At 32.7% G+C, this 17,784-nt stretch overlaps 4 protein-coding genes across 4 annotated transcripts; 2 read left to right on the top strand and 2 right to left on the bottom strand.

Annotated features, from left to right (window-relative positions):
- The first annotated feature begins 1,623 nt into the window (after positions 1 to 1,623).
- On the top strand, positions 1,624 to 6,108 carry LOC110999561 (myeloid differentiation primary response protein MyD88-A). The gene is made up of 6 exons (XM_022268669.2): positions 1,624 to 1,917; positions 2,049 to 2,266; positions 2,705 to 2,901; positions 3,322 to 3,487; positions 3,718 to 3,877; positions 4,973 to 6,108. Exons 1-6 carry the CDS (start codon positions 1,778 to 1,780, stop codon positions 5,265 to 5,267), a joined length of 1,176 nt encoding a protein of 391 aa, XP_022124361.2. The 5' UTR covers positions 1,624 to 1,777; the 3' UTR covers positions 5,268 to 6,108.
- Positions 5,932 to 13,696, bottom strand: LOC110999560 (probable elongator complex protein 2). Its single transcript, XM_022268668.2, has 13 exons — positions 13,488 to 13,696; positions 12,932 to 13,223; positions 12,527 to 12,739; positions 11,905 to 12,132; positions 11,393 to 11,604; positions 10,653 to 10,800; positions 10,180 to 10,374; positions 9,934 to 10,053; positions 9,120 to 9,285; positions 8,086 to 8,344; positions 7,736 to 7,950; positions 7,000 to 7,192; positions 5,932 to 6,446 (listed from the first exon to the last, which is right to left on the bottom strand). The coding sequence occupies exons 1-12, from the start codon at positions 13,611 to 13,613 to the stop codon at positions 7,048 to 7,050; spliced, it is 2,319 nt and encodes a 772-aa protein (XP_022124360.2). The 5' UTR covers positions 13,614 to 13,696; the 3' UTR covers positions 5,932 to 6,446; positions 7,000 to 7,047.
- A 74-nt stretch (positions 13,697 to 13,770) lies between these two features.
- Positions 13,771 to 17,019, top strand: LOC110999571 (regulator of telomere elongation helicase 1 homolog). The gene has a single exon (XM_022268687.2). The coding sequence runs from the start codon at positions 14,020 to 14,022 to the stop codon at positions 16,942 to 16,944; it is 2,925 nt and encodes a 974-aa protein (XP_022124379.2). The 5' UTR covers positions 13,771 to 14,019; the 3' UTR covers positions 16,945 to 17,019.
- LOC110999572 (39S ribosomal protein L21, mitochondrial) lies at positions 17,008 to 17,784 on the bottom strand. Its single transcript, XM_022268688.2, has 2 exons — positions 17,592 to 17,784; positions 17,008 to 17,521 (listed from the first exon to the last, which is right to left on the bottom strand). The coding sequence occupies exons 1-2, from the start codon at positions 17,650 to 17,652 to the stop codon at positions 17,046 to 17,048; spliced, it is 537 nt and encodes a 178-aa protein (XP_022124380.1). The 5' UTR covers positions 17,653 to 17,784; the 3' UTR covers positions 17,008 to 17,045.

The raw sequence follows: 17,784 nt of genomic DNA on the forward strand, positions 1-17,784 counted from the left end.
GTTATCTAGTGTTCTTACTTTCTTCAAATGTGTTCCAAAAATCTCGTGTGTAAATATGTTTTTCAATTATGAGGCGAGTAAAATATTGAATGTTAGTGACATAAATTTATTTTAATTGTAAGCAGGAAGACTTGTTGGGTCCTGCAGAATACAAATTAATTCTCAGCAATATTTTCACATTAAGTTATTGTTAGTTCATACAAAAATGTTTTTTCTTATAGTATTCCATTTGTTCACAAGTATATTGTTAATAGGAAGATTGAAAACGATCGCTTTAACGAATAAAAATAGTTAAATGTGGTTACATTCCCACTGTGAAGGGGATTTTTATTATATATTATTCACGTTTGAAGTGATTGTATTTAATTTAATGTATTCTTGAAAGTGCCAAAACTTATGTTAACCGTCATAATTTTCAATTACAAAAACTCACATATTGTAAAAATAATTTAATTTATTTGTAAAGCTTCGACCTTTCTTAAAAACTTAATTTCTATTTGAATCGTTCATAGACTGAGGCAGGACCGGATTTTTGTTTGTAAAATTAAGTGATGTACCCAAAAATTCACTGCCACTAATTTAAAATAAAAATATTCGAAACAATTTACGCCTATTTCTATTATACCTATTACCTAATAGATACATAATCCATTAAAAAAGAAACCATATTTAGAGTAATTGCCATAAAAAAAGAAAACCTTGTAAAAAGTTATATAATAGTTTTAAATTAACTTTACCGATAAATTTCTAAGGGGAAATCTATCCATTTTTATTTACTAAAAAACTAAACAGTACATTTAACATTATTTGTTTTGCCAAATTAACATAATTTTAAATCTACATACCTATGAATAAAGATTTTTCGTTAGTCCATTACGTCAAAAAAATTAACTATTCCTTTAAAGATGAATGTAATATATATGTAGTATATTAGTTAAGTACTAATAAGTGCTATACACGCTCGTCTACAAAATGTAAACGGTTAAATAAATTTAGCTCTCTAACCTACAATAACATAAAGTTTCATTAAAATTTTATGTTTGGATTGGCACTTTTTATATTTGTACCCCATGCTGCTCAAAATATGCCTTAAAGTCGTTTTGCTTTATTTGAAATCGATATCAGTTTTGAATGCAAGCCAAAGCTTATGATCGGTCGGAATTTCTTTTTTGACGACATAAAAATATGAGTGTATCATATGCCTTATAACACACTTATCGGAATCGTCATTTCCAAAAAACTCTTTTTCAATTTTTTCCTGGAGTTAAAATTTTAGAAGTTGAAGCTTCAACTTTATTATTACCTTCTTGAGTCATTATATACAGAGAAATTGAGAACCTCCTACATATATATTATATAGTGAAATATTTGATTGGGTCAACCAATTTTGATTGTTCAAATTTGGTCTAGTTCTGACAATTTGAAGGCGGTTTAGTTTTTTATTATAAATATAATTATGTAATACCGTTTTGTGATTATTATAGTTGGTCAGATTCGTGCTAAAAACATGTACAATTTTAATTTATCAGATAGTATCAAAAACAAGTACTTATAAATTTCCAATAACATTTTACACAGGCAACACGACCAGTGACAACTGAGTACTGACAGACATTACTTCCTAATCTGTGGTATCTGATTCTGATAACTACGGGCTACCTAAATATTTTGTTGTTTATGTAATTAATTAATATTTTATTTTGTTGTCGAATACTGTCGAAATATTTAGTTGGTCCGAAATGAAAGTGAATTAAAATATCTGGAAGAAACACAGACAATGAGCATGACTGTAGAAACTGATTTAGGGCGCTCGCCACTGTCCCGACTTACTAATGAATCTCGAAATTTACTATCCTCTCTGCTTAACACAAAAAAGATACTTCCCTGTATTTGTCCTGATCAAATTAAGCGTCACAGGTAAGATCTACAATTATGAAAGGTTGTTCTATATAAAGGATCCTTATTTAGTTTATTTGAGGTCTCATACAATACTGTAAAATATATATTTTTTAATATTTAAACAATATCAGTTATGTTGATTTATCTAGAGATTGGAGGGGAGTAGCATCACTTGCCAACATTTCATCTGAAATAGCAGCAAGCATAAAAGAATACAATGATAAGACTGGCAGAGTCTTAGATTTATGGATACAGCGCAGTGATGGCACAAGTACTGTAGCAAAGTTGCTAGAAATACTGCGATGGATAGACCGATATGATGTTCATGATGATTTGTTGGAACTAGCAAGGAATAATCAACTTTTAGGTAAGTGATCTGAAAAATAATTTAATTATTTCTGTGGTAAGGTAAATGTGGCATTTGCATTTGCAAGACTTTCTATTGTAGAATAAGTATTACGCCATCTGTCCTACATAAATAATTTTAGAAGGGTTATTGTAATTTTAAGAAATCATAATTTAGCAGCATTTGAATCTTTTTTATTGATTTATTGTAATCAAAATCATCAAAATGTATCATTACTTGTGTAGAGATAGCTCAATCTATTGATTATCATGTGGTGCGTGTTACAAGTAGTTTGATAAAGCAAACAATATTATTGTGTTTAAAAACATTAGTTTATTATGTCTGGAAGGTTTAGTGTTAAGAATTTTAATATTTATAGAATTCAAAATAGTTAGCTGAAGTTAAATGATTTTTATTCCAACTCTAATGGAAAGTTTAATTAAGATTTAAATATTTTAGCCCAACCTGTAAATGATGTGCAGATTCATGGTGGTGTACCACATGTCAGAGGGGACAATGAAGAAGATCTCATTACTTTTGAGGATAAACAATTTGGAACACCTCAACATTATCATGCCTTTGTGCTGTATGCAGAGGAAGACAGTAATTTTGTTAAAAATGAACTTCTCACGCGAATGAGAAATGAGGGATTTAGAGTAAGTGAAAATTCTGCTATCTGGTTTTATGTACTTATTTATTGGTTTATGTTTAAAACTAAAAATCAATGGGAAACCAATTTTAAGCTTAGTTGGGTTTTAACCAAATAAATATTATTTTCTTTCTTTCACTCCTTAAGGTTGAAATTGTGCTAACCTGGTATCATTTTAATTTGCCTAATATGATTAAAAAAAATTCAAAAATCGAAATTCCTTCAGTCACTCAAGCATTGTTTTAGCAGATATTGGAGCCCCTATGTCTAGACCTGGTCATCAGGGTACTCCATCCTATCCATGTATATTCAATAAAGAAGTAGATCCACTATTTAAGATTTTTTATATAATTCTAACCAGATTAGCTTCAGTAGACTAGTAATTGTACACAATGAGTGAAGCCAAAAAAAACGAATTTATTTGCAGATGTGTATCGAAGAAGACCTTCTGCCGGGACACAATACCCGATTTGCTGCCGTGGCTCGTCTATTGACAGAGAGGTGCCGGAAAATAATTCTCATTTTCTCTCCAGATTTTCATGTCAGCCCTGCTCTTAGGTTTTACACAAACTTGGCTCAGGCTGATGGTATTGGTAAGTTTTGAATTTTAACAAATCATTACATCATAATTATATAATTTTAAATTATATATTGTTGAGTAATGTTTGAATATTTCAAGTCACCTTATAACTAATAATTATTGTCTCGCTGGAAATTGAACACAGAATTGCCGATGATACAATATGTGCATTTGTGTTAAGTTTTGCTGATGCTGTTTAGCTGTGAAATGATAATCTATGTTTATTTTGTTATGACTTTGCAGTGAAACGAGAACTGAAGTTACTTCCTATAGAGCTAGTTCCGACGGTTTTGCCCGCAAACCTGAGGCACTATTTCTGTCTCAAATACTCCACAGAATTGTCCAAGATCTGTAATTTTTGGGTGAAGCTCCGAATGTCTTTGGAAACCAAAGATTTGCCTAGGTGAGGTCATTTTACATACATTTTTTTATTTGAAATTATGTCCATAAGGGACCCTTGTGTTGAAGATGAAACAGTTGATTGGTTGTTAGATGCAAAGGCAAACCATGTCGGATTGAGCCAGTTATAGCCTTATCATTATTTATATGAAATAACAATGTAGAAATGTCGATTTTCGTTGCTTTAGTATTAATAATAATTTATAAAATAATACTAATAGGACAAAGCTGTTGTCTAGTTTGTCTTAAAAGTAATCTGTAGTTGACATTTGGTAACCGATTCCTCCCAACATAAGCTTCAGATTATTGTGCACGACTGATACCTGATTTATTCGCGCATTGGCGTACGTAGGTAGAAGGTATTGACCTTACCTGCTTACTTTACCTTTCTATATGCCAATACCTTGTATTTGTGACGGAGAATAGGAATAAAACCCTTGAGCAATAAAATAAAAAAATATGTTTATTATGGAACATAAGATAGACTGGTATCACTTATTCTACGTCATTAAAGAATGGACATTCCTACTCATCGGCAAAGAAGACAGAGGGTGTAGGCCGAGAGAAAAAGCTGGCGTAAAAAACTCTCGGTACTCTTTTAACAACGCAAATCATCAAATAACACTCATTTTAAAACAAATATAGCAGATTAATAAGAAGTAGCCTGCCATGAAATATCACATTATCAACTGAGGCTTCGGATCATAAATCATATTTATCTGTCTGTCTCGCTCGCACTTATAGTTACATGTTAGAAAATGAATTCTCCTCGTAAAAATTTTACCCTCATGCGCCTAAAGAAGTTTCACTTTAAAAATTAGAAGACTTAAAAAAGGTTTTTAGGACTAATTTCTGTGAACCAACATCACTATTTTAACTTGCACTACACAGATCTTTATCTGCGCTCAGTAGTCCTTATGGATTTAGTGATAAGTGTCATAACAAAAGATCTTTTGATAGAAAAACAACAAACCTTTCTCGTAACGACCATCGGGGTTCGAGAGTACGTACGCAAGTATCGATAACGGGCAATGGCGTGCACGTACCTACTGTCAGTGACATTTATTGCCCGACGTTTCAATAATCTGACACATTTCAGACTGCACTCGACGTCATCCACCCAGTCGGCCATAAACATCACGGAAATCACGGAGCACGCTATCGAAGCTCCTTCGTCTAAGGATTACTTAGCTCTGCCGAGCGTTCCCAGAACGTCCTCCTCCCTCACCGGTCTAGATTCCATCAACATCGATTACAAGACACACATACAGACGCACGACACGAAGTCCCTCTCGCCGTCGAGCGAGAAAAAGAAGAAGAACGGTTATTTTACGAATATTTTTAGTAAGCTCAAAGGTAAGAAGCACAAAAAAGCAATAATGCTACCCAACTGAAGAAACTTGGCTTTGAAATTTCGATTATTCCATTTATGTTATTTAGAATGATTAAGGTTTATTATAGTATGTTGTGTTGAGATGCGTTTGATCTCTCGGTAAATGCATTTTGAAAAAAAACTCGTTTGAAGTTATACTGCGAAACAAGATAAAAATGTTTTATTAAAACGCATTATCTGGTGAAAGTTTATTTAAAAATCACAAAAGAATAATTTCTACAAAATTAAAACAATGGACATTGACTTCAGGGTGTCGGTATTTCGTGACGGTGTGCGTGCGCATCGTAAAAACTTACTCATATTTTTTATCTAAAGCGTCAAGAGGTATAACTTCAAAAAGTTCTGAGCTTACGTATCGGCGGGTGATAATGTTCTATAAAATGTTTTCTGGTTGGGCCTGCCTCGTTACTCTGTAAACACGGGGTAGACCTCCTGATGTTTGATAATTCGTTTAAAAACTCATGTATTTAATAAGTAAATTCTAAATGTTACCATTATAGTTGCAATATTTATCGCTTATAAAGCAAATTAAAAATTACTTGTTATTTATTATTGAAATTTCGTTTAATTATAATGAATCTTATGTTAGAGCACCTAATCGTTGCGCCAGAATTAAGTGCGTGCTTAGTGTATCATTTCTTTCTGCGCTAAGCATTTTTTCGAAAATTTTTAGCTAGACATTTATTCAAATCAACGGTGTAGAAATTACAAAAGGTGGCAATTGAAGATACAAGTGCATTTAAATTTAAAAACATATCTTCAGACATTTTGGTTAGAAAATACAATATATTAAGATCAATAATTCAGCATTTGAATAGCTGGTTCACGAATTTATCATAACATTAAAAAATATAGTTACACGCTGCTAAATGCAAAATCAGGGTGCTTCCAAAAGTTACATTTTGTATGTATTTTTCAGTATAGCTAGATGTAAGAGGAAAATAAAACATTTTTTAAATATTATATTTTATTTAATAGCTTATAAGATCCTTGAGCGACACATCCTTATTCATAGAAATACTATTTGTCTCTTTCTGATACATTGTGTTTACGATGAAAAGTGACAGATTACTTTAGTTGTAACGGTTAGACAATTTATTTTAAAATGCACAGTTTTGGTATTAAGATTTGGTAGGAGGAAAGGTACTACGGAACCCAAAGATGCTGGGTTCGAAGCTCGCTGAAACAATTGCTTCGGTGTTTAAACAGAAGGAATCAGTCAGTCAATGAAGCAGATGCAGAAAATTATTTGTCTATATATAAGAATAATGTTTACATCCAAGATTATATAAATTATTTTAATAAATCGTTTTAACGATACTTAAAGTGTCGTTTATAACACATGATTTTTATAGCTATAAACAAGGAAATATACGGCAGTAATGCGCTACTACACGGCAAATTAGGCTTTATTTCTACACAGAAAGTTCAATACATATTGCTTATGCGATGAAATGTAAATACATTAATTACATTCACATCCCAACTTTCAACTGCCATTTTACATTATTATATTTTATTAATAATTGTTAATGTAGCCTAAATGTATATATACGTCTAAATTTATTGACTTGTCATAATAAATAAAGTTAATGACTTTTTTTAATATCAAGTACATTTTTAAGAAGTAATTTTTTAAATACAATTACTACACCCACAAATCAATAAAAAAAATCTTCACATAATTAAACTAATATGTATTAACAATATATATTTTATATTTTGATATATACCTTAGCAGGAATGACGACAAACATGAATCAGCATCGGCATTCGGCATACTATGTCTGAACGGTGTCAAATGCTATGCTGTGAATTCGGACGAAATGGTCAGAGCCACAACTGGCCAGAACGAATTCCCTCTTTTTATCCTCTTTCGTCCTTGGCTTGAAAGATAGACGTTTCACCGTTAGATGGTGAGCCGAACTGAAAATATTAAAAAATACTTTTTACTTATTTCATAATCACTACATATTATAAAACAGTCGCTTTCTCTGTCCCTATGTCTCTTTGTATGCTTAGATCTTTGAAACTACGCAACGGATTTTCATGCGGTTTTTTTTAATAGATAGAGTGATTTAAGAGGAAGGTTTATATGTATAATAACATCCATTAAATAGTGGAGAAGTACTGTTATTTTTGAGGTTTCTAATGTGATGTCGTAAAAAAGTCCGTGATGGTATATGTCTATCTCTTATGGATAACCCACATTTTTTTATACAACGTTCACAGATTTTCTGTAGTGTAGTACCACCATTGCACCCGTGCGAAGCCTGGGCGGGTCGCAAGTTCTATATGAAAGTAGAGTGAAAACAGTTTCTTTAAAGTAAATTTTAATTAATAAAATGTATTAATTAAGACGTCCGCCATATATTAGAGTCATTATAAGCGCGTATACCAATTTTTAAATTTATGAAATAATTAAATATATTATAATTAATTAAATAAAACATACGATAAACTACTCACCTATTATCCAACTCGTGTAATAACGTCCAGGTATCGTCATTTATGTATATCTGTATACACCCCGTCTCCAACCCTATCGCGGCAATTCGACTCTTTAGAGTTGGCGCGAAGGCCAAAGCGGTCACAGATATAGATAACTCTAAAGGCTTTCCGAGTAGAGCGTAGTCTTTGAGCGATGAATCTGTGGTCGTATCTGTTTTTGACCATAGACAAACCTACAAAGAAATTTAAAAGGTTACAAATGACAATGCACTTATCGCTGAAGCTACAATTACGGTATATATTTGTCTACAGAGATAACAAATGTATGAAAATCAAGTCGGAAATTATCAAATAAATGGGCGGCATACCTTTCCATCCCTAGATCCCGTCCCAAACCCGCTTCCGTCATAAAGCCACGCACAACACCAAATAATCCTCGAATGGACCCCATTAGTTTTGTCAGTACTGGCTGCAATGCTGAACACTCCCGATTCTCTGGTGAACAGGGTCCATCTCCTATCTCTGGATACCGAGAGGAGATGACGCGAATCGGGTGAGAAAGCCAATTGTGTGACTGTCAACTGATGTGAGACAAGCTTCTGTATTTGTTGCCAAGATTTCGTTTCCCTAAAGACACAATCTATATATATATATATATTATATATAAATTATATCAATAAAACTCGAGAACGGCTCGACCGATTTGGCTAATTTTAGTCTTGAATTATTTATTTTTTTGGAAGTCCAGAAAAGCGGTAAGAAACATAAATAATAAGTAAATAAAAATACTAAAAACAACAATTGAATTTTCCAATAAAATCAAATCCTATGGGGTGTTTCAGTCTTTTTAGAAATGAAAAATAGTCACTTGTCATATGTATACCTTCAGAAATGTGCGTTTGACACAAATGTATGTAGGTGATACGAAATTCACGAGTTCAATTAGTTTTGAATAAATATACAGATTATAATCTAACAAGTGGACTAATGAATTAGCCGTGCGTTTCTAAACTTTGAGGTAAATGAGTTCAAATTTTCGCTGGGATCATTTTATACCGTGCGGAAACCGGTTGGTTTTAGGATAAGATTTATACTTGAGACTTAACTGTGATACCTTGCACCCAAAAGTCAAATCATACTTAAAAACAATAAGAACCCTTCCAAGAAAAGAGCGTACCAATTCTTCAAAAGGTCGACAACGCACTTACGAACCCTCTGTCATTGAGTGTCCATATAGGATTGGAGATAGGATTATTATCAGTTTTTTTATTTATTTTTATGTTCAATTCATTTCGTAAGTAAAATGTTTTGGTATTCCTTAAGAGGATTTAGGAGAGATTCCCTGTGTAAGCCCTCTGTCCCATAAAGAGGTTATAGAACATTAAGTCAAGCAATGTCATACCATATAAGTACAGCAGCGTGTTGCGCAGTGGTGGCTTTGCAGGCGGAGGCCAGCAGTGAGCCATCGGGAGATCCAGCTACGCAGTACACTTCATAGCCGTGGCCGTATAGCTTTTGGGCCTCGGGCCATAACGTGTTCTGCATCAGGGTTTCTTCTGTTGGGGGTTCTGAAATAAAAAAAATAGTGAAACTTCTTTATGACCTTATTTTTCGAGTGATCTACTATATGAAACTTTACAGAAATTGCTTGTAAAAAATTACATTAGAGAATTTCTAAATTAAATAAAAAAACTAAATATTAATTCTCATATGTATAATATATATTAATTTTTCCAGAATGAGAATTTCATTAATTGTAATAAAAATTATTACAATAATTGTTACCGTTATTATATATTTTTGTTATTAATGGCTTCGAATCAACTGTGGTAGTAACAAGAAAAAGATGGCGCGTAACAGACAGCGTTACAGAATATAAAAAAGATCATATATAAAAATACTGAATTTTGGCATAACTTAGACTGTTACGTAACTCATTTAGTTAAATTTCGATGAGACTGAGTTTTCCGAAAATGTTTTAAACAAACAATTGTAAGTTTTACCACAACTGCTAGGAAATCGTAATAGTTATCCACTGAATTTAAAAACATAAATACCAAACCTATTAAATATAACATCAATCAGTCCTGTAGTATGTATAATAACTTTAATTGAACACACGCGAAGTTCGCCGCAGCGTACATCGAACCACAAACTGAAGTTAGCTGCATTAAAAAGAGTATTTATTATTAATGAAATTTGAAGTTCCAACTAACCATGCAATTCAATGGGAACAAAATATCCGTCATTGTCTGCATCGGAGTTTTGGATGTCGTCTCCACTGAACACTGCCTTGTTGGAAAGACCTAGGGATGGCACCGAGGCACCTTCGGGTCCTATTTAAGAAAAAATATAATCATTACTTTCACCACCTCCCTGCAATATGCCACTTTTTGAGCAACTATATTAAAAAATCATTAATTTAGATCGAGACCTTTATAAAAGTCTATTTCATAACTTACCTGCTGCATCCTCAGCTTCCAGCTCCTGGCCAGTGATATTCTGGAAGTTGCAAATAAAGTTCCCGGGTGCTTGGAACACCCTGATGACCTTCTCCTCTGCAGCGGATGCGTACAGACCGGCGCCGAGTGGCGCCAGTGAACACATATCGTAGCCGTGTACTTGTGGTCGCGCTATCTCATGCCATTCTTCTATTCCTGGTGGAGACAAGTCTGCTATAATACATTCGTAATAGGCTACGATGACGTCATACTCTGAATCGTGCTAACGGAGCTATTCAGGATTTTGCATGAGAGGATTTTTTATCTGTGCCATGCGGTTTCGCTTGCGTTGAAGTAATGTTACTGATACTGTACTGAAAAAATGCTTTTATCGATAAATAGACAATCATTCTTCTTTTCATATTTTAATATATAAAATGAATAATTGATTGTTTGAATTTTATATATGCAAACATATATTTAGAATGGTTTACCATGTCCAACTTTCCAAGGCGCGTGTAATCTCGCAGTCTGGTCTAGACTAGCACTAAGAAGGTACCTCCCCTTCGTCTCCCATTGGACATCTTCCACTCCACTGAAGTGACCTCCCACCACTATACTCGTCTCACATGTTTTTAATTCCTAAAAGGATAGCGTTTTAAAGGTAACTTTTTTCGAGACTGAACTATAATTCCACTTATTCAAATCAAAACTGAATTACACGTATAAATGCATAATTTAGAAGTTATATGGCTTACAAGCGACAGGAGTAGAGATTCTTTAATAAAAATAGTGTGAGCCATTTTGTTCTTTTATCACACCAGTTTACAAATGCATTACTTTTGTATTTTGTATTGTAAAAAACCCTTTGAACATTTTCTAAAGAAGTAAAAGTATCAGCTTCCTGACACACACATTGGATCTTTGTGTCTATAACTCGCCGGTTCCTCACAATGTTTTTTTAACCTAACAGACAGGTGTTTCTAGCACACAAAAACGATAGAAACACACAGCCAAGGGGAGATGACACTATATTTTTAAAAGCACACTTATTTACTAAAACTTCTTTAAATGACAAATAAAAAACAAGCCATAAATTTTAGGGTTGCAAAGGGCCACTTTATTGCTGACAACTATCTCTTCTAGGCAACCTTAGTAAAGAAAAAAAACGACATATTAAGGGTATACTTATACCCTTAATATTTGTGTTAAATTACTGTCTTACTTAGAGTACCTTATCTATTTTCCAAATATGAAAGGATCCATTATAGCCATGCCCCATAAAGGCACTTGGACCAAAACGGCTGCCATAGAAACCGAGACCGTTTCCACCTACTTCACCCACTCTTATCTTCTCCACCCAGGCCCCACCCTTTTCGGGCTCCCAAATGATTATAGTTTTATCCAAAGATGATGACAGCAGACGATGGATTGGCTGCTTGTTGTCTGAAAAACCAGTATTTTTTATTTACTAAACTATACAACTGGATAGTATGTAGTAATGTTTCACACTTTTACTGAATTCTGTAAATATTGTAAACATTAGGTAATAAACAAAAAAATAATAATATAAAAGTACAATATGTTTTATTTTGTGCCTTGGATGTTCTTAAATGTTATATAATAAACATTTCTTTTTCAATTGTAATCGTAAGTGTAGAAGAAAAATAGGCCACCATTGGATTTGGAACATAAAACTGACTTTTTTACACATTGGAACATTGTCATAAATTTTTACATTATTACCCTTTTCACTAAAAGTGTCCCACTGAACTCCATATACCCAGCCCTCGTGACCAGCCAGAACTGCTTCTAGTTTCACAGACCAGATCACATCATATGCATCAAACACTTTCTTCTCCACCTTAATCCCTGACACCTGCGACGACGACGACGGCTCATCGTAAAAGCGTTGGATGCGCCAAATACGAATGTATGTGTCTTGTGACGCTGATGCTAATAGTATTGTGTTATCTGAAAATTCTTTTCCAATTAATAAATGTAGCAGTAGGATTTTTCCAGCTATACAGTCTTTATACAATATTTAGAAATTGTGGCTCAAGTGGTTGGTTGAAGACTTCATTAGTTGATTAAGCCCACTTAAGTTGCAGGCTTGGAGATGCTTTCTGATGAAACAATTGATTTTGAATTTATTGACTCAGATTAATGACTCACATAAATAATAGCTTATACAAAAAAAAAACAATGAAATACTGTTAGAAACACTTTAAATTTGAGTAATATAACTAAGCTGATGAAGCTTTACACAGAACATGGAGATAAATATAATAAAGGTAAAAATGAAAATAAATATTTTCTTGCAAATAGAATCTCAAACAACTGAATGTTTGTTTAAAAAATTTCCTACCTTCAATTATGCTGTCCATACCCCGTACCCAATCTTCATGTCCAATCAGGACATCAACTCTGTGATACTCTCCATTTAGGGCAAATACATGAATCTTATTGTCATCTAGCCCAAGAAAAAGTATGGGCTTATTAACTACTGGTAACATAAGAGCATGTAAAGTAAGACATAATCCAGAATTCAGGTTAATTATCTGTTTTAAGTTGACAGTACCTAAGGGAAAAAATGAGATTATGTTATTATACAAATTCTAAGTAATCTAGTTTGAAAGTTGAAATGTCCTAGGAGATACATTGATTTGCATGAAGTGCTTAGCTATTTTTAGCATATTACATTAGTATTAAAAGTATTTAAACTCAAGTTTTAAAATAAGTTAGAAGACTAAATTTAAAGTATTCTCATTACCATTTGATCTCTCCCACACTCTAACTGTAGAATCAATAGATGAAGTAAAGACAAATAAGTCATTTCCGCCTGTATACATTCCATAAATACTAGTAATTCCATCAGAGTGACCTTCCAGTACACTTGTAACTTTCCACACTCCATTTTCAAGAGTCCAAATGACAGCCGTTTTATCTGCCGACGCCGATATCAGTTCAGTACACAAACCACCAGGTTTTATCAGCCATTTCACTGAATTAACTCTAGACTGATGGTGGCTAAGAACTGTAAGAGGGTCTCTTCCTTTTAAATCCTGAAATTAAGTATATATTTTACTAGATCGTGCTCATTAGTTTACGGCTTTTCTATCAAAAAGAAATTAAAGTCCGGAAGCCAAATATAAACGGTCTAAAGGGAAACCTTTGCTATATAAATTAAGTAAGGATGGGTTGCATCTTTTCCATAAGATTTAGGAGAATATAATAATTTTATAATATAAAATAAATAAATTAATATAAATAATAAACCCTTTTATGGATAAAATATTTACTAAGTTAAGAATCTCAAGACACTGTACCGTATTATAAATAACCACCGCATTACTTGCTCCAAAGCATATAAGCCCTTCTTTATTCCAATCGACGATTTCTGGGGTACGATTACAAGCCACAGCTGTGTAAAGCTGCTTAACAAAAATCTTCATTTTTCATTCAAAATTAATTAATATTTTGATCGCATGTGCAGTGTGCACTTGTTGAGTTTTGTTTTTAAAAATTAATGTTGAGTTATTGACTTTGAGTATTGACAGTAGTTCAGTTTGACAACTCGTTATTGATTGATCCAGTAGGTTGCGTTTGATTTAACTTAACCGACGAGCGAAGACCTACATGTTCATGCTTAGTGCAAATGGAGTATGAACTATGAACGTACCTCATCATCATAATTAAGATGTATATAGTCTTTCTATTCTGTGTTTCCCGCCATATTTCATAGGTGACAAGTTGATATAAAATTTCTAGATGCATCAGCTGTTTTTAATTATGATTTTTGTTCAATGAGTATGATGTTGGTTTAATGTTGACCATTAAATATATATTTAATTAAGCAAGATGCCTGAGGAAATGATCTGTGGGATTCCTGTTAACTTTCCTTTTGAGCCCTATGATGTGCAGAAATCTTATATGCGTAAAGTTATTGAGAGCTTGCAAAATAATACCAATGCTTTGTTAGAATCTCCAACTGGTACTGGAAAGACACTGTGTCTACTATGCTCTTCGATAGCTTGGCTATTGGTTAAAAAAGCACAGCTTCAAATGAACGCACAGCTTGGTAATTTTACGGAACACAGTGGTGTTGATTCTCTGCAAGAAAACCTCAAGTCAGCAGCTGGAAAAAATAAGGACAATACAACATGGGGCATGCCTAAAATTATATACTCTTCGCGTACACATTCACAACTTACTCAGGCTATGCAAGAACTTAAGAGATCAAACTACAGACATGTTAAGGCTGCTGTCTTGGGTTCCAGAGATCAAATGTGCATTCATCCAGAAGTCTCAAAGGAAACCAATAATATGAATAAAGTAAATATGTGTCAGCTAAAGGTAAAATCAAGAACATGTCATTTTTATAACAATGTGGAATCCAAAAAAGATGATCGATCTGTAAAAGGAGATGAAATATTAGATATTGAAGATCTTGTAACTGTGGGTAAAAAGTTGAAGTGTTGCCCATATTATTTATCTAAAGAATTAAAACAAGAAGCTGATATTGTTTTTATGCCATATAATTATTTGTTAGATCCAAAATCAAGGAAAGCTAATGGGGTAGAACTTTTAAATAACATTATTATTTTAGATGAAGCACATAATGTTGAGAAAATGTGTGAAGAATCTGCTTCATTACAGATAAGAACTACTGATGTTGCCTTGTGCATTGATGAAATCACTCATATTATGAGATCTTTTGTAGAAAATACCGAGGAAAATTTAGATACAACTGTAGAAGCTATAGATACTAATCAAGTAAAGGATTTTACTTGTGATGATTTGTGTATATTAAAAGAAATTATGTTAGCTTTTGAAAAGGCAATTGATGAGATTGAGGTTGGCAATGAAGGTTCAACATATCCTGGTGGTTTTATCTTTGAGTTACTAGCTAAAGCAGAAATTAAGGATCACAACCAAATGTCAGTGATATCACTTATAGAGAACCTAATACAGTTTTTATCTACAGCAAGTGCATCACCATTTCAACGTAAAGGTGTTGGACTACAAAAAATGGCTGACCTATTGAATGTTGTCTTTAGTGGTACAACTCATTCTTATAAGGAAAGAGTCAAAATGTGTTATAAAGTGCACATTCAAATAGAAGAAAAGAAAAATGGTAAGAAGACAGACAGCTGGGGCGCCTTAAAATCAATAACATCTAAATCATCTGAGAGAGTTTTGAGCTATTGGTGCTTTAGTCCAGGATTTGGGATGAAGCAGCTTATGGATCAAAATGTCAGAAGCATAATTTTAACAAGTGGGACATTAGCACCATTAAAACCATTGATTTCTGAACTTGGTATCCCAATTGGTGTTCAATTAGAAAATCCTCACATAGTTAAATCAAATCAAATATGTGTCAAGATTGTAAGTCAAGGTCCTGATTCTGTTATGCTCAATTCAAACTACCAAAACAGAGATAACCCTAAATATATATCATCATTAGGGAGAACAATACTCAGTTTCTCTCGTGTTATACCTGATGGCCTGTTGGTGTTTTTTCCTTCTTATCCTATAATGACTAAATGTCAAGAACTATGGCAGGCTGAAGGTATATGGTCTAGCATAAATAATATTAAGACAATTTTTGTAGAACCTCAACGTAAGGATACTTTTAATTCAATTATCAGTGATTATTATGGTAAAATAAGTGATCCTAATACTAGAGGAGCCTGTTTCATGGCAGTCTGTAGAGGAAAAGTTTCTGAAGGTCTAGATTTTGCAGATATGAATGGAAGAGCTGTAATAATAACTGGTTTACCGTTTCCACCTTTGAAAGATCCTAGAATTATATTAAAGAAAAAGTATTTGGAAGAACTAAGAATGAAGGAAAAGGACTTTCTTTCAGGAGATGAATGGTATTCTTTAGAAGCCACACGAGCTGTAAATCAAGCAATTGGTAGAGTAATAAGGCATAAAAATGATTATGGAGCTATCTTATTGTGTGATAGCAGGTTCAATAGTCCAAAACTAAAGGGGCAACTTTCTGCATGGTTAAGAAATTATATTAGTTCATCCAATAAGTTTGGAGAGGGAATAAGTGAAGTTTGTAGATTTTTTAAAAGTGCTGAATCAACATTACCATCACCAAAATTAAAACCTTTAATGCCAAATGAAGGAAATAGTTACAATGACAGTGCTAAACATATTACTGGTGTATCATTCTCCACAGTAAATGCCAGACCGATTCTTAAAACAAATAAGAAATCTGTTTGCCAATATCCTAATTCTAATGAAGTTTATGCTAATTTTTCCATGGACTTTTACAAGAATGCTCAATCATCATCATATGTTAATGAGTTCAAACCAAAAGAAGCAAAAGAATTATTTAATGCTTTAGATAGTAGTAGTGAAACATCAGAAATAACTACATCAGTGGCTATACATAAAAGACAGGCTGAAGACATTGATATGCCAATAATTAGAAAAAAGAAATTAAAAATAAAAGCTTTTGGGTTTGAAGAGAACATAAACAATGCTGAAGTTTCAGATACAATTCAAATAGAGAAAGTTGCCCCCGCATCTCTGACGGACTTTGTAAAGGAAATAAAATTTTTATTAGACAATGAGCAATATAAACAATTTCAGATATCCATCTCCAATTATAAGAAGACAGGAGAATATCAAATATTTTTAAATACATTAATCACAATATTTAGAAATGAAAAATTATTTTATTTATTTAAAGGAATGAAAAGATTTTTAAATGAAGAACACAAAATACAATTTCAGGAATATTGTGACAATTTGAAATTTCATAATTGATAAGTAATAATTCAGCATTAAATGTGTTACATATTTTATAATTTATGTAAATAAATAAAGTTGTTCTAAATCATATTTTATTTGTTTCTTATTGGTCCTATTTAAAATACATTCTTTGCAGGTTCATTAATTTTATTGTTAATAACAACAGAATTGATTCTTAAAATTGTCTGTTGTGCTCTTTGAAAATTTATCCTCATAAATTGCTTCCTTCTCTTCTTTTTAAAATGTGTTCTAGTATGTGATAATCCTTTAGATATTATAGTTGCTGTGATAGTGACTAAACCGGGTTGAACAATAGGCCTTCCTATGAGTGATAAATCTTTGGTTGCCGCAAGTAAAACCTTATCTAATGTTATTTTGTCACCAATATTTGGTGGCCAGTAACCTTCGACAACCAGCAAGTCTCCATCTGTGACTCTCCATTGTTTACCAAGCAAGTGAACAATAGCAAAATTACGGGATGATCTTTCTTCTATTAATTTGTTACAAGATGTTATGATATCAGTGGCGGTATTCGAAACATATTGAGTAGCCACAGGAGCATTATTTGTTATAGATTTTGAGAGAATTCCACCTAAAAAATATTTAAAATGAGTTATTCGGTATTCTCACAATATCCAATAATCAAAAAAACAATACCTTACCTTGGTTACTACTACGAAATACGCTTGCAAGTTTTTGCAATCCAGCCCTAAAAAAGGACATATTTATTCAATATTTTTATGCAATTTATTAAAATTCATGCACGTATTTCATCAATTAAACATAAAAAATGGCTTTTTAATTATGATCAATATAACCCCAAAATGCAATATTTCTGTTGCAATAAATTTTTGA

The sequence above is a fragment of the Pieris rapae genome, chromosome 8, assembly GCF_905147795.1.
Source record: "Pieris rapae chromosome 8, ilPieRapa1.1, whole genome shotgun sequence".
NCBI lineage: Eukaryota > Metazoa > Arthropoda > Insecta > Lepidoptera > Pieridae > Pieris > Pieris rapae.